This window comes from Echiichthys vipera (assembly GCF_963691815.1).
Source record: "Echiichthys vipera genome assembly, chromosome: 7".
NCBI classification, from domain to species: Eukaryota; Metazoa; Chordata; class Actinopteri; order Perciformes; family Trachinidae; genus Echiichthys; species Echiichthys vipera.
The window spans coordinates 14621801-14638426 of record NC_139832.1 but is presented as its reverse complement, the minus strand read 5'-3'; the positions used below and the strand labels follow the sequence as shown (position 1 = coordinate 14638426).

At 40.3% G+C, this 16626-nt stretch overlaps 1 protein-coding gene across 1 annotated transcript; it reads right to left on the bottom strand.

The window, feature by feature from the left end:
* Positions 1-2568: 2568 nt before the first annotated feature.
* Positions 2569-12840, bottom strand: LOC310948867 (transcription factor 12-like). The gene is made up of 13 exons (XM_083916145.1): positions 12710-12840; positions 10064-10163; positions 9210-9355; positions 9011-9128; positions 8849-8919; positions 8358-8454; positions 8183-8256; positions 7001-7177; positions 6198-6303; positions 5929-6082; positions 3936-4165; positions 2976-3154; positions 2569-2776 (listed from the first exon to the last, which is right to left on the bottom strand). The coding sequence occupies exons 1-12, from the start codon at positions 12776-12778 to the stop codon at positions 3012-3014; spliced, it is 1485 nt and encodes a 494-aa protein (XP_083772271.1). The 5' UTR covers positions 12779-12840; the 3' UTR covers positions 2569-2776; positions 2976-3011.
* Positions 12841-16626: the final 3786 nt, after the last annotated feature.

Below are 16626 nucleotides of genomic sequence, written 5' to 3'. Positions count from 1 at the left end.
TATTATCAACAAATACAATAGGATACATTGTTATAGATTAAGCCACACAGCTGTATATAAAGTAAATAAAAATAGCCCCACCTTCATCAGCTGCAACATTAAAGTGATATTTACATCCATCTATCAATAATTTCAATCCGATAATATGATATTCTGAAGTGGGCCATTCTGCATAATGACTACTTTTAATTTTTGTTCTTTAAGTGCATTTTGATGCTAATATTTTTTTACTTTTACTTAAGTAACATTTTGAATGCATGACTTTAACTTGTAACAGACTTCTACACTGAGGTATTACTACTTTTACTTAAGTAAAACTGTCTGTGTTCTTCCACCACTGCTAATTACCACCTTGTGTCAACATGAGTAAGAAAAAAAAGCATAATATTTATATTATCAGTGCATTTATATATGTAGCAGCACTGTTTGCATGAGTGTAGGCTATTGTATAGACGGAAATGGCAACTAAACAAATTGAATGAAAATAAAGTGATGGCTTCAGGTAGGATTAGGATATTAAAATTAAATATCAGTGTTTTAGGGACATACTGAGAATTCTTTTGGCATTTCTGACACTGGCCTATATATACTGTTATCTTTGAATATTACGAAACCAAGAAGGAAAGGTTTGTAAAACTACAAGAAGCTATTTATGGGTTTTTATTGGTCAACGCTTAACAAAAAACACTGCCGTTATTCTGTGACATATTTAAGGTTTCTATTGGACTTCTTTCCATGTTTTTTCAGAATTCGTTTCCCCCTACACCTTTTGCAAACCTGAGTCTGATTCAAAACTTTGCAACTGCTAAAGTCATTGGTTATGGGGCCAATGGACTATCAGCTGAGGTACTGGAGCACCAGATCTCAACATCGTTTTGCATTGTACAGGGGGATACATTATGTTGCCGATCCAAAATGCAGTCTGACATCATTTGTATCCCCCTTTAACTTTTGCTAGCAAAGAAGATAGTTCTCCATATTCAGCAAGGTTATAAGGCATAATCTGAAGTATACATGTATATAAAATAAAACACTTGCTGTAAGGTCAATATATAGAGACCAAAAATCTTTAGTCTGACAGAATGCCTGTGAATGTTCTCATTCGTCCAGGTCATCGTTATCCTCAAAGCAATTTCAGTCAAAAAACAGACAGAATTTGTATCCCCGATAACTTTGGAAAGGAAAGATGAAACTTCTCCATATTCACCAAGGTTATTAGGCATAATCTGAAGTATATACAAAATAAAACACTTGGTGGTAGGGCATTATCTGTGCATTATAGAGAGAGGATATACAATATGATTCAAGATATTTTTTTCAATATATCTACTTTTCAGAAGGCAGACAGAGCTTGGAGAAAAACAGGAAAGGCAGAAGAGGGGGAAGAGAGGGGATGACAAACTGCAAAGGGCCCCTTCTCCATCATTAGGAAACTTCACCATATTTACACAGGTTATACGGCCTTATCTGGAGTACATACCAAATGAAATACTAGACAGGGGATACATTACAGCTATCTAATAATATATGATAATTGATCAGCCACAGACACCAGGTACTTAGTGCACTTCTAGATAATAGTTATGTAGTACACTTTTGAAGGCAGGACTTTTACTTGAAGTAGTTTTACATTGTTGTATTTGTACTTCACTTACTAAAGGTTTGAGTAAAGGTTTTGAGTAACCGACACTTACTCCAATGTACTGTACTGTGCAGTAGGTGTGTGCGTGTGCGGTTTACCCTAGGCTACTAAAATAGATGAGAAGAACCTACACAAACAAAGACACAAACTATTTTAAAAAAGACATTTATTGCTACATTATCGTATCGACACATGCCTGTAGGCTACTTTAAACTGTACACATACTGTACATGTTATGATAGGAGTATTCAGATTATTATTCATTATTTGTTCAGCAGTGATAAGCAAACAAGACATCAATTATTCTGTAATACTGTATTGCTCAGAGCATGAAATGTGGCTACGTCTATTAAACTGCACAAAAAGGGTTTTCTTATATAAAAGTAAATAGAGACATTATGAAATTCACAATATTTGTATAAAAGATAAGTTACATAACTTAGAAAACAAATGTAAAGTTCTATTAAAAACTCAAACATGCAAAGAGCTTCGGCTACATCTGAAGAGTGCTAGTTACACTGAGAAGAAGAGAGATTCTGTCCACCAGTGCGTAATCCTGTCAACAGTGCTATATCACAAATTTGTAACAAATATACAAATAACAGATGATGCCCACGTGTTAAAGAACATTCTCGGAGATCTGTTCATTCACAGAATGGTTAAACTCCTGCAATACTCTCTCTCACAAACACACACACACACACACATGCGTATACACAACAGCTCACACACCACAGGACAAATGAAATCCGTTGTCTGAATACACAAATGTGGGAATGTCAGTCCTCTAAGCTCGGTTGAAATCACAAGTGTAAATGGTAAATAGTGATACACTGTTAGAAACATATCTGGCTCTGCCAAAAAGAAAAGTCTAAAACTGCAGATGACACCTCATCAATACTGGGTTTCATCCTTTCAGATCATTTCAAAACAGACTGATAATCAATAAATATACAAAATATGTACAAAACATCTGCAGCTTACAATGCATTTGTCTGTTACAAGTAAAGTTTAGGCACAAAGTTAGAAGTCTGCTTGGGAAGCGAAGAGATGATTGTTCAACTGAGTCGCGACCTCTCCACTCCGGACGTCCAAAACAGCTGGATGCTTCCTGGGATGCTCTTCACTCAACATCTGGACATCAAAGACACAAAGATTAGACATTAGACATTTAGCATTAACATTTTGTCAACGACAATATTCTTTATATAAAGATAGTGTGTATATTTGCTAAAAAAAAACATAACATGCATGTTTCAATTCAGAAAATGATTGAAGATTATTCCATATGTATAACTGTATAACTGTAACTGCAAAAGTCAATGTTAACTACTTGATTGCTGGATTTGATGTAGTTATTATCAGATGCTCAGAGGTGGCCCATGGGGTTTGCTGCGTCAGTCAGACTGGGATGGAAAGCGAGATGCATCGACTGCGGATCTGTCATGACTGCAGACGCCTTCTCTTCCTCTCTCCTCCGCAGACATGCTGCCTTTGGGTTCAGATTCCTCTCTGTGGGATTCAACAAACAATGGGTTAGCGTTTGACTAAAAAAAGAAGCTCAAGACACGGGATAGTGTGTGGATGTTATTCATTTCCATCTCCTGTGCAACGCAGATGCAGGGATTTTAGTTCTGAGGAAGCTAAAAGATAAATTCCTTATAATTCCTCTTCGACTGTTGACCTTTCTGTCATCATCAGTCTTAATGTATCACGGATTATTGTTGTGGCAAATGACTGCAAGTGTGCTGCTGTCATTTAAAGTTGTTCTAATCAATATCTGCATATCAATTTGACTACACGTATTGTAAAATATGTCACTTGTAGTGATAAATCCAATCAATTCCCACCAGACTGTTGTTCCTCTCAGGATTTTGGTTCATTATCTCAGCTCTTATATGTGTAGTTTTTGCACTGTACACTAGCTGCTCTACACCAAACAGCAGACATAAGGTTAGCTAACTATAGATATTTCCTGCAGGAAATGGTGGGCACCAACACTGAGCTAAAAAGACAGTTAATATTGGACTTTTATTCACTGAGTGAACAGACATATGACTCCAAATAAATACCCAATATCACATTCACGTGTAAAAAGTGGTAAAAAATCAATGAATGTAAAATGGAAGCAAAAAAAAGGTGGGTATGTAGATATGATGTTATTTCCCTCAGGAAACTAACTGGTTACTCTCGTACACTTTTCCCCAACCCCTAGTTGTAGGTTTCTATCTTATTTTCACTTTCTCCTTTGCTTATTTGGCTTAACAGAGAAACATGTCAGGGGTACACTGACCTCTGACTTGTTGTTCAAGGCTGAGGATCACTGCCACGGCCTGGTGCAGGACCAACAGCTTGGTCTGTGGCTTCTCGCTCTTCAGGTGCAGCTGACACATGTGACCCAGCTCCTTAAAGGCCTCGTTGATGTCCCGCACACGCAGACGTTCACGGGCGTTGTTGGCCATCCTTCTGTCGCGCTCACGTTCGAGCTTCTGCTCCGGGCTCAGATCCTCATCCTCATGAATGCTACAACATCAATGAGACATATATGAGAAAACGCTAAAGATGGAGCTTATTCATTTATTGTCTAAATCTTTTACAGAGTTATGTTTTTGAAAGTGATGTTCAAGCTTCATTGTGACACGTGTGACTGCGTTGAATCACACTGTGGATCTTATTGCCCTCTGCTGGTCACTGAGGTGACATCATGTTATTGAGTCTCCTGCGGTCAGCCCTCATATGTTCTATGAGAGGGGCTTACATGTGTTCAGGCACATGTTTATTAATAATTAATACATTAATTAATAATGAATTAATTTTTATTTGAACAAATTTCTATTCAGTAAACGACCAAATATATTCAAGACTCAAGAGATTTACTATTTTCAATTTGTAATAATGGTTGTATTTTAAATCATTGCATTTGAATAAGAAACCTAAACTAAGAAAAATATCCGACAGAAAAAGTGTTTCCGCAGGATCGTCCACATTTGTCAACATCAATTTCCTTCAACTATATTAGAGTTCTAAATAAAAAGGAGACGCGCTCAGGCATCAAAGCTGAAGAGGTTCGTGTTGAAGTGACCTCTGAAACTAGAGACACCAGAATGTAAACTTCTGTGAAATTATTCAAATTAATCAAACACTCCTGATTTCCAGCTTCTCAGATCTGAGCTGCTTTTGTGAATATATTTTGGGGGGGAATTTGAACTGTTGGCCGGACAAAACAGGCAAAAAACGGGCGCTTTTCTCTATTTTACAGACTAAATTTGAGAAACATAATCAGCAGATTAACCAATAATAAAAAATAACTGTTGCCATTGTATTTACAAATAATACAAGTGTAGTGAAAACTATACTGTAGTTTAGTAAAGGTCCCATGTTGTGCTAATGTTCAGGTATATACTTGTATTTTTGGTTTCTACCAGAGCATGTTTACATGCTTTAATGTTCAAAAAACACATACTGTCTGTCTGAATCTACCTGTATTCACTTTTTTTTAATATGGGATCTTTAATGGCAACTGAGGACAGTGGTAAAATACTAGTAATGCTGCGTACTGGAGATTTTTTTTTATAATCCCACCAACCCCAAATACACCTTTCTATCATTGATGTCTCTACCATTTACTGTATCTAACAGCTCCTCTTTGTTCCACATTTATTCACTGCAACTTAATGCAACATGGAGAAGAAATATGAGGCAGAGCTAAATAGGCTTGCTTGGACACAGCTGCCCTTCACAACAGGAGGTCTGACAGTGTTTTAAATTAGTGAAACTGAATGGCAAGAAAGCTTTAATACTTGCCTTTGAATGGGGGAGATTTATTTGAAATCTGCTGTTCTACTAAAACATAGTGTTCTTCAATATATTTGTATCATTGCAGATTATTCATCACCATCAAGGTGAAATAGACCTAAACATCACCTTTACCACTAAGGTCAGAATCAGAATTGGTGGTAAAAATGGATTTCTGTTCATGGGAGCATTATGGTGTGTTGACTCTATTGTTCTGTCTTTTACAAGTTCTTAGTATTAATCTACCTAGTAAACCTGTTTACTTAATAAGATTATTAATCATGCACACCATAATTATTTTAGCACAATGGGTCATACTCAGTTCAGCTGGGATAGGCTCAGCCTCCCACAACCCCAACTGAGATAAGCAGATGATGAATGGATGGATGGAGGGAGTCACACTCAGCAGCTGGTATTTCACACTAAACTATTTTTTCTAACCCGGTGAATGCTGTTTTTTTTCTACTAAGCTGGACAGTGGGACTGTTTACCTGTTACATCCGCTGTTATCTCCTTGTGTTTTGTGTTCGCTCTCGTCATCTGATCTCTGGCTGTCAGGGCTGTGACTGTGATTGGTGTGCATCATCTCTTCTCTTTCCCCATTTTCCATCTTCAGGTCCAGATTACTCTGAACTCCCAGACCTCCTGTGAGAGATCACATAAATTAGATGCATACCAGATATATATACACATTAGTTGTAATAAGTCCTAAAGGCCTAAAGGTTCAAAGTTCAGATAAAGGAGGTGCAGCAGCCTTTACCTCCACTTTGCATGGACAGAAGTGTGGCTCTCTGTCTGGCTGGATATGGGTGGCCATTTTGTGTGCGGCTCTGGAAGTGGTTGTTGTTCATATTGACAGCTTCAACCTTTATGACAAACAAAGAAAGAGATGAGATAAGGTCAATATTCATGTGTGCATAAGGCAGCGAGCCAGGCTCAGTCACATACAACTTTTAGATCCAACCAACGACAAATAAATCTCAAAACCAACATCTGCCTTTCCGACGTAACACTGGTTAGATCTCTCGCTCTACAGAATTAATTTAATCTCAGTCAATCTTAATCCTTCCCTTAAAACTACTATATACCCCCTACACATACCACTAATTCTCTTCAGGAATGATTCACATCATTTGGAAAAATAAAAGTGAGAGAATTTAATACCCTCCTCCCCCAAAGGATTAGACTAAAAACCCCTTTCCCCTGCATACACTTCCACTCCAGCTGGGCCAAAATCCCCATGTCTGCTGAAAGGGAAACATGCTGGACTGGGAATTGCACGATTCAGGCGTCCCCCATCACCCCACAGTGGAATTAGAGTCTGCACATACTGTACGCTCTCCATACAAGGGCCACGCGTCACAGCGCTCTCCCATTGTGCTCAGTTTCCTATTTCAAGGACAACAACCTTTACATGAGGAAAACATGCAGACACAGCGGGTGGAAAATTCCTGAAGCTGAATACCAGCACACACACACGCATACTGTGTACATAAAACACACACACACACACACAACATGGTGTTTCCATACATGCCGTCCTGTCCTTCCTTAAATACTGACCATGGCTGGAGTGTGGCAGGTGAGCGGGAGAGTGCTGGCAGGTCCCAGGTGGCCCTGGAGGTTCTGGTTTAGCAGGCTGTGGATGTCAGTGGGCAGGCCGGACGTGGGGCCCACAGCATGGTTCCTCAGGACGTGGATCACATCGTCCAGTCTGTCCAGTCGGTCCTCCACCTGAGACTGCAAACCCCAAGAGACAAAACGTTATGTGTGGCATTTGCCAATCAAGACACAGTTTTTAACATCCTCTGAGTATAAAGATGGGGTTTGTTATAATAGATTGTAGCTCTAAAATATTAATTATTTCAAAATGAAGCAGTTTTTGTTGTAACAGAAGCAGTTCAGTGAGTCACAAAGTAACAAAAAGGGTCTGTTTTAATTTGAATGAACATTAAGAGAATAGTTCAGTATTTTGGGGTCTGCCATTATTCAAATCTTTGCCGAGAGGTAGCTGACAAAATCAAAACCACTCATATCTGTAGGTTAAATATAAAGTTACAGCCAGCAGCCACTTAGCTTAACTTAGTATTAAGACAGTAAACAGCAAGCCTGGTTCTATTTTATTTTTTTTTTTGGCCAGTGCAGTGACCTCCTGTGTTCTTGTCATGATCTTGAGGCTGCCAAGCAACCAGCCTGCCACTTTAATCCTGTAAAACCACTACTTGTCATTTTTAAACTTTGTTTTTTTTGTACACCTTGACCTTCATACAGAGCCAGGTTAGCTGTTTTCTAAGTATTTCTTTAAAGTTTTGATCATTCCAGTAAAATTTCAGTGCACACACTTTATGCATAGTGTAAACTGTAAGAGTAAGGAATTATTTTTCATTTTTCCTTAATGTATAAGCTTCTCTTCTGCTGTGAGCCTTTAACTGGTAGCCTGTGTTAAGCAATTACTATTATTATTGTTAATTATTATATTTATTTATAATTATATATATTTATATATGTATTATGAGTGTATTATTTATTTGAACAGCTTATATTAAATAAAGGCAATATTTTTTAGATATTTTTATTGAATATATTCTCTTTGCTTTTTTTTCTTTATTATATTTTTCGTTATATTTGCTGCAGTGCTCTCATGAGTTTTCATTTATATACCCATTCATTATCGCTATGACACAATAATAGTTTTATAATAACAAAAAAAAACTTCAGGTATGTCCTATCAAGTTAGGTCTTTACCAAGGATATAAGTGAAGACTCATAGTGTGGTGAGACTGCTGCCTGAACTGAACTCCTGGGCCACATGTTGCTACCTGAAATAAAGAAAACAGCCAAATTAGACCATTTACACAACATGTAAATAACATTTCACTCTGGGCAGCAGCTACAGCAGCATGTGTTGACTCCAGTTTACCTGCTGGTTCAGCTGCATTCGTGAGTGGGGACGGAGACCTCACCGGTGTGGACGAGCTGGAGGGGAAACTGCTGTTGGTGTGATCTGGGGAATAAATCTGGCAACAGACAGGGAGAGAGAGAGGGAGAGAGAAAGAGAGAGGGGGGGGGGGCGAGAGTCAGGCATGGATCATTTTAAAAGCACAACTTGTCATTTCTGCGTACGGTTTTACAGCTGCTGCCACAGCCTTTGGAGCAGGCTCGTAACCTGAACTAAACTCATCAATTCTGGTCATTTTACTAGTCGGCAGCCAATAAAAAAGTCCAACAGCACGAGAGGAGCCCTTCGTTAATATGCACTTGTGTGCTACAGGCAGGGACAAAACACTATTTCCCCTTTGCATTATACTGCTGGGGCTCTCGGGGCTAGGTTTTAATCACTGGTCAGACTGTTTGAACATAACAGGGGTATAGATGAGCCAGTCTGATGAGATTGAGGAGGTGCATACTTACAGAGGCCAGAGCTTTGCCCAAGGTATCGCCTGTCTGGGACCCTCCTGACACATGGCCCTTGCTCCCTGAAACTGAAAAAAACCCATTTTCAAATATTACACTAAAGAGACAACAAACCAGAGGTAAGACAAGAAGTGGTGATTATTTTCTCCATTTCCTCACCTGTTGAATTCTCGGAGGTGTGCGGAGTGCGTGATGGTGTATTGTTGCGGTGAAAAGTGGACATGGGTGGGAGACCCCTGTTCATGTCAACAGCCATCACTGAATGTGGAGAGTAGTCCTGAACAGTAGGCAAAAATACATTATAATCAGCAGGGGTTGAAAAGTGCTGTGCTGTCAAAATCCTGGAGGTAAATCTCACCAGGTGACTGTGTTGCGGAGGCTGCAGGTTGGTGTAGTTCCCTGGCTGTGTTTGGTGGGTTGTGGCTGCTCCCACTGCACCTTCATAGCCCTGCTGGTTCAGCCCATTTACAGCGTTCCAGATGTCAGGTGAATTGCTCGTCCCTTCTAAAATAGATAACAATATGTTATAGCCTGTGATGGAACAGCATCTCAAGCAGCCAGTCAAGTCATGAATCTCTACAGCAGACTCTATGGAAACAATGTAACCCTCTCAGTCAATCAACGGCTGGACAATGTTAATTTATGTGGCAATATTTGAGCTCTGAGAATCAAATGTCCAGTTTTTAAAAAGCTCTTTAATTATGATACTGTAATTTCAATGTCATCCTGATTCCATTTTTTATACCATTATTTAATGGTTATTTTATCCCCCAAGACTAAAATATCTCAAACAACTATTAGATTGACTGCCGTGACATTTTGCACAGACAATAATGGTTCCCAGAGGATGAATCCTACTGGCTTTGGTGATCCACTGACTTCCCCTTCAGCGCCACCATGAGGTTGACATTTGTGGTTTCAAGTAAAATGTCAATAGCTCCTGGATATATTGCAATGAAAGGATTCATTTTAATCTAATAACTTTGTGGATCCCCTGACACTGTCAGGTCAAAATTTCAATTACTTTGGTTTATGACCATATACTTAATAGCTGCTTTAGTATCCTTGAAAACTCTTGTAGTATTTGTATATGTCCTTGAGTGCCACGATACTAAAAGAACAACGTGTTTCAGTGATGCTTAACCAAAGCATAATGTTCTTATTGCCAGTCTACTGGAATAATCATGTTCATTTAGGGCTGTTTGAGCTCACCAAAGAAGGTGCTCGCAAACACATTGTTGTGTGCCTTGGAGGAGGGATGTGAAGAAGAGTTCTGGTTGATGTCGTCATTAGCGGGAGACTGCCCATACACCTAAAGAGAAGAGTTTGTTTAAGGTATGGTTGACTTCTACCCATAACATTATGTACAAAAACAATGATGTTCTATGTCTTACTGGCACAAAAGTGTGAACACTGTGAGGGTGAGCTGAAGCAACAGTATTATAAAAACAAAGCAGAGAGCTGATGCACACTTAGAGCTATTGCGATAATCCATAAGCTGCAGATCCATGCACCTCCTCATCCGGATTTAGGAACCATTCACCATGAGAAATCCCTGCCCTAATCATGATCAGGTTTGACTGGCTTCAGAAGACTGAGACACAATTCCCTCCTTAATGAAATTGAAGGCCTTCTCATACTTTGTCCTCAGAAAGAAACCAAACAGAGAACTGAGTCTCACCCTCATGATCCCCTTAACAAAATAAATAGCAAACCGAATTTCACAACAGATTCCTTTGGGTAATGCTTTTTTTTGTCTTTTATTTGTAAAGCACAAGGCTAGATACCGCACATATGCACACAAACACACCAACACATGCTCACTCACTCAAACACACCAAGAGGTCTGGGCTGCACCTGCACCTCCCTCGATTGCTTTGATGTGCCCCAGGAAATGAAAATAAACCTCCCTGCACAGCATCAATGGGGTGTCAGTTACCCGGACGACAAGTTCTGTAAAGCAGGCTATTAAAGACTCTCTTGAGTACGCCTGTGCGAGCACACTCAGAGGCTCACGCACACAAAGACACACGCTCTTAAGCACATACATACACACACGCAGCCGTGACCCTGGCTGGCATGAGTCCCATGGTGATTGTGGGCTAGGCCAAACAGAGGAGCCCCTGCCGACACTGGGCCCGTCTGAGCCGCCATGGGCAGCATATGGTGGAGGATAAAGCCAATTGTCCTCCTTACCATCAGCATAGCAGGCGACCCGTTAATAATGGTCACACCCCCGCCCCAGCACGCCCTCCCTGGCCCCCACAGGAGAGGGGCCGTCACCATGGCATCCTCTTTTAGCATAGCATTGATTTAGGGACCATCAATCATGGCATCACAAATGATAAGGGACTTTTTTCAGCAAATAAAAAAAACACAATTAAGAGAGAATACTAAAAAATCTTCATATTTGCTTGAGATAATAATTTTCCATTTTTGCCTTTCTATCAGTTGCATTACCAAAGTTATTTTAAAATAAAATATGTATTTACAGAAGGAACAAACAGATACACTATTTTCCAATTGTATATGCACACGGCATTTCCATGCTAGATGAGTGAAATATCAACTTGCTATTCAGAGCCTATGCTGTGCTCCATCATGGCCAACTCCAGCCACATGCAACCAATTTTCTGCCTCTGTGATCCACGATGTCTGGATATGGTTAGTCTCACAGAGATCAAAGCTGCCTTTGATAATGGCAGCAGTGGTGGAGGGACTGCTCCAACATAGTGGGGTTAAATCAAATAGAAATAGCAGCAATCTGCTTCATGTCAAGATGCTTTCTGCTGCTAGGCTTGACTACATTAGCGAACAGGAAGCACCAGTCTTACCGGTGCATTTTAACACGAGTTTGTTAAAACTACAAGTGAGTGAGGTGTTACTGAATATTATTTTAAGTGCTCTGCATGGGTAGTTGCCATAAGTTTTGTGATTTGAGGGTAATCGTGATATTAATTTTTTTTTTTTAATTACATTCTTATGTAAACTTTAACTTTAAAAGCTGTTAATGGAGAACCAAACAGACAAACAAACAAATGACCAATGGTCCCCAAAGCAATTTCAGTCAAAAGCAACTGGACTTGGTTTTTTGTTTAGGAAGACGTTGGGGATAACGATGACCTGGACAAATGAGAACATTCACTGGCTTAAATGACCGATGGGCAAATAAGAGCTTTTTTTTTTTTTTACCATGTAATATTACACAAACTCCTAGAAATGCAACCACTGAAGTTTAAACAAGAATAAGCTTCATACCACTTAGCCAGCTCTACATTAAAGTGCCACATTCAACACACACACACACACACACACACACACACACACACACACACACACACACACACACACACACACACACACACACACACACACACACACACACACACACACACACACACACACACACACACACACACACACACACACACACACACACACACACACACACACACACACACACACACACACACACACACACACACACACACACACGATGAAAAAACTTTACATCCCATCAAATGTTCTGTGCAGAGGAAACATCCCCGCCAATTCAGAAATGCCTCGCAAAAGGTCATATGCAAATGTGAAGTTATAAATCTCTTAACTTTCATACAAACTGCACATGAATGCATTTTCTCACTGATTCAAAATGTAGGATGTCAGTCAGAGAACACTCTCCAGCCACTATGAACAAATACATTTTGAAACTTGTGTGCGATTATACAAGTCGACAAACAAACAAACAGAACAGAAGAATGCAGAGTGCAAAAGCATCATCACCAAATACACTGACTGTGTCTTGTATCCTCTGGAAGATAAGACCTAAATATCCATCTCTATAAGAAAGGTACTCACTGATTTCATGTTGTAGCAATACATCAATGAGTTGTTGCCTGTGCCAGCGACAGGATGAGCACAGTACATAACTCCGTCTGGTTCAGCGCAAGACTCCAGCCTCTCAATACAGTCCACAAGCAGCTTGTCTGTCCGTGTCTTTACTCATGTGTATGTAGTCCACATGCACTCTTCCCCCTAACCTACCCCTGCTGGTCATGCAGCTACCCGCAGACAACTTATGCAAATAAGGGCTGGACCATTCCAGGCAGCCGAGAGGGGTGGCCAAGAGTTGGTGCTATTACCGTACTAGCCTCGTCCAGAATATTATAAGCAGTCTTTTTTTATTATTGTTATCATTATTATTATTGTTATTATTAATGGGAAGTATAGGAATAAACACAGCCAGACTGTAGTGTTTATTGTTCAGTGTGTTTTGACTCTTAAGGAGTGTGTTTGTTTAAAATGGCATCATGAAAATAACATGTAAAAATCAGGGAATTCCCCACCCACGCATAATCAAGACACCTTGACCACACCAGAGAAAAGAGTTTTTTAAAAAGCCATCACCAGTGTGGGTTTTACATTTTGTTGTTCAGCTGTCCTGCCTTTTCCGATGACATCCTATGTTAGTGTAAAATCATATGCAAGCAAGCCCCAGAGATCTCTCTAAGCAGTGATGACGCCATGAAGATTATCTCCTTTTAGACAGGTAGAGGTTTCCAGTAAACAGAGGATACCACACCCCCTGTCTGACCTACATGTGCAAATAGATCCAAATCTTTAATTTGTAGGCACGTGTGGCATGGTGAGCTCCTCCAGCGGCTGGGTTAAAAGTTATTTATACAGAGGCCTGTCTGGGTGATGTGTTATTGTAAAACAGACATCCTGTAAGAGGTGAAATCCACCGTCTGTTGTCCTGGTGCTGAGGTTGACAGTGACCTACAGTTCTGTATACCCAGATAAACAACTAGATGTATGGGGGTACTTTGTCAGAAAACGCTCATGAGGAAGTCAACTGCCCAAAATACTTGAACAGCCAGAATAGAGGGTGTTTAAATAGTACAAGGAGCTGACCTGCTGTATTTTGTGCAATATTCTCTGTGTGTTACATAAATGTGAATCGCCAGAGAGGGGGGAAAAAACACTGCAGTTGGCGTGATGCTCAGACCTGCAGTGTGCCACACTATCCTGGCAAGACATTTTGTACTAAAGAAACCTCTCAAGAATCCAATCAAATAGACAGCAGCACAGCCTTAATCTTGAACTCATTGTCTTACTAACCCTCCAGTGTTTACACCAAAGTCACATGGGGATACCCCAATGTATGCACAGCTACTGCGGTTTAAAAATAGTCTACTTATATTTGGAAAAATTTGTATTTAAAGAAGTGACAGTGTTAAGGAAAGTACCCCTCCTGTTATTATGGTCATCAGGACCACAATAAAGAGTCCGATGTTTACTAGAGGAAGAAACTGATCTGAGAACAGATAAACAAACTATTGTCTGGTGGTCTCAATCTGCCTGAAGGTGAGCCGTGCAGTCAATATAGCTTCCTTAAAGTCAAAGTCTAATCCCGGCGATCCACGCGAGTGGTAACTGGGTTAGCAGGTCAGTCTCTTCATCGGGACAATCATGTGTGAACTTTTCCTTCTTTTTCTAGGAATAGCATCTCTCCTACAATATCAATTTTTATTATAAAGTTAAAAAACACAGGTTATGGACGGAAGATGTTTATAATCCCAATGTCTAAGCCAAAAATGAATAACAAAATTCAGGACTTTTACATATTATCGAGGAACACAGTGGCTACTGAATGACCTTTTCATCTGACAGAGATCAGTTCTCCTATCTGACACACTAAGCATACATAACACACACACACACACACACACACACACACACACACACACACACACACACACACACACACACACACACACACACATCTTGGGTAAATGATCCAAGAGCAAATATATACAGTCCCCTAACCCTGAACTTTGCATCAATCTTAGTTAATTGCAGTCTTGTCAGGAGTGCGATTATTCAAACAGGTAATGCAAATGTTAATGAGTTCAAATTTGCATATCTTTATTTTCCCATGGTTGAAATGTCATTGGTTATGACGCTCTACAATGAAGAATGTCACTCCTGATGGCCCCCTGATAAGTTGTTGGCCATTGAGGCCAAAAAAGAGCAACTGAAGGGGATGGAAGAGAAATAAATAAGGATGAGGCGGTGCTCAAAATAAAAAGAGAGGAAATGAAGACTTTTATATGCAAACAAATAAAAACACATGCACGCAATCACGCCATCACTGCAGCCCTCAGTTATCAAATCCAATTTTTTGAAGAATATATTAGTGAGGGGCTCAAAATCTGATTATATTCTGCAAAGGAAAAGCAATCATGACTGATTCTATATTGTGCCATACAATATATACCCCTTTGCAATCTGAAGTCATGGTTGTCCTTTTACTGTACGATACGCTGTTGTGCATATTACGCCTGCAACACACATTTCAAGTGTTGCTGGCAAACTGCTCATCGTCATGCGCCTGATTTGACATGGCTTAAATAACTATCTTCCTGCCAGTGATTGGCATTCACACAAGAAAGGGTGAGTGGGACTGGGGAGCAGATGGTGACATTCCACATGACCAAACTGATCAATCAGCATGCTGGGACGCAGGTGCAGCACAGGCGGGCAGCACCACACCATCTATTTCACCATCTACGGGGCACAAACACATGGGCACCAATCGTGGCACCCTGAGGGTCTGCATGCTCCTCTCTCCTGCTGTGCCAAGGTTGATGACATCAGAATTTCCCATCCGCTCTTCCACAGGATGCCAAGAAAGGAGGAAGAAAAAAAGCTGTATAAATCTGCAATAACAGCCCAGCCCGGGATAGGTTGTGAAAGTGACGTCAAAGCCAGGGACTCCCGTATTTCACCCTGGTATTGAACTGGTACACCATAAGGAAACATGGACAAAAGTAACAACACATTTTGGAACTGACTGTGTTCTTTTTGGGCCATGATAACAGTATGTGAGCGGTAAAATGACTAAAATGTCTTACTCACTGCAGGAACCCTGTGGATACTTTACAGGACCCCATCCTATTTTTTGATTTAAGTCGAACTTTTGTAGAAACATGACAATATCTGTGATTACTTTTAGGGCTGTAACTAATGCCATCCCCAATTAACTTTTAAGTCAAAAGCAACTGGACTTGGTTATTTGTCTAGGAAGACGTTTCACCTCTCATCCAAGAGGCTTCATCAGTTCATTTACGCATCTGACCAGGCTGGGACTGGTCCAACTAACTGGTGTGGAGATCCAGGTATTTAACCTTTCACAAGGCCTGTGATGTCACTGGAACCCCTTTGTGCTCCAAGTGCCAACGACCGTCGTTATAGTGACAGTCGTTCGTGGGAAGTAGGTTTTGACTTTGTTAGTGCTCTACTGGGTTATAAAGACAGTCGTTGGGGTCACAGGCGGCCATTTTGTTCTTTGAGGTTAGATTGTTGAATCTCCTGGGAAGGGATGAAAGGGCAGCATTATTAAATAAATTGGAGATAAGTGGTGTCTCAGACCTCCTCCTCTGTTTAGCGATGGTTTCTCTACTTTTGCATAGATGGCTTCTTTTACTCCTCTTTCAAACCATCTGTCCTCTCTGTCCAGGATGTGGACATTGTTGTCCTCAAAGGAGTGGGCTTTCTCCTTGAGATGTAAGTGGACAGCAGAGTCCAGGCCTGAGGAGTTAGCTCTCCTGTGTTGGGCCATGCGTTTATGCAGTGGTTACCCTCTCCTTGCATTGGACAGCATAAACCAGATTGCTTTTGTGGGTGTGTGGTGTTCTGTCCTTGGGATGTACAAGTCTCTGTCTGAGTGTGTTACTGGGTTTGAAATACACAGGGATGCAGTGTTTGTTGAA

What these genes read in the sequence shown, in the direction of transcription:
- LOC310948867 (XM_083916145.1), bottom strand. Translation starts at nt 12,778, where the DNA reads ATGTACTGTGCTCATCCTGTCGCTGGCACAGGCAACAACTCATTGATG. An exon ending in CCTGCCACACTCCAGCCATG is followed by an intron (nt 6,304 to 7,000) that starts GTCAGTATTTAA and finishes TTTGTCATAAAG; the next exon opens with GTTGAAGCTGTCAATATGAA. An exon ending in CCTTGAACAACAAGTCAGAG is followed by an intron (nt 3,155 to 3,935) that starts GTCAGTGTACCC and finishes TGAATCCCACAG; the next exon opens with AGAGGAATCTGAACCCAAAG.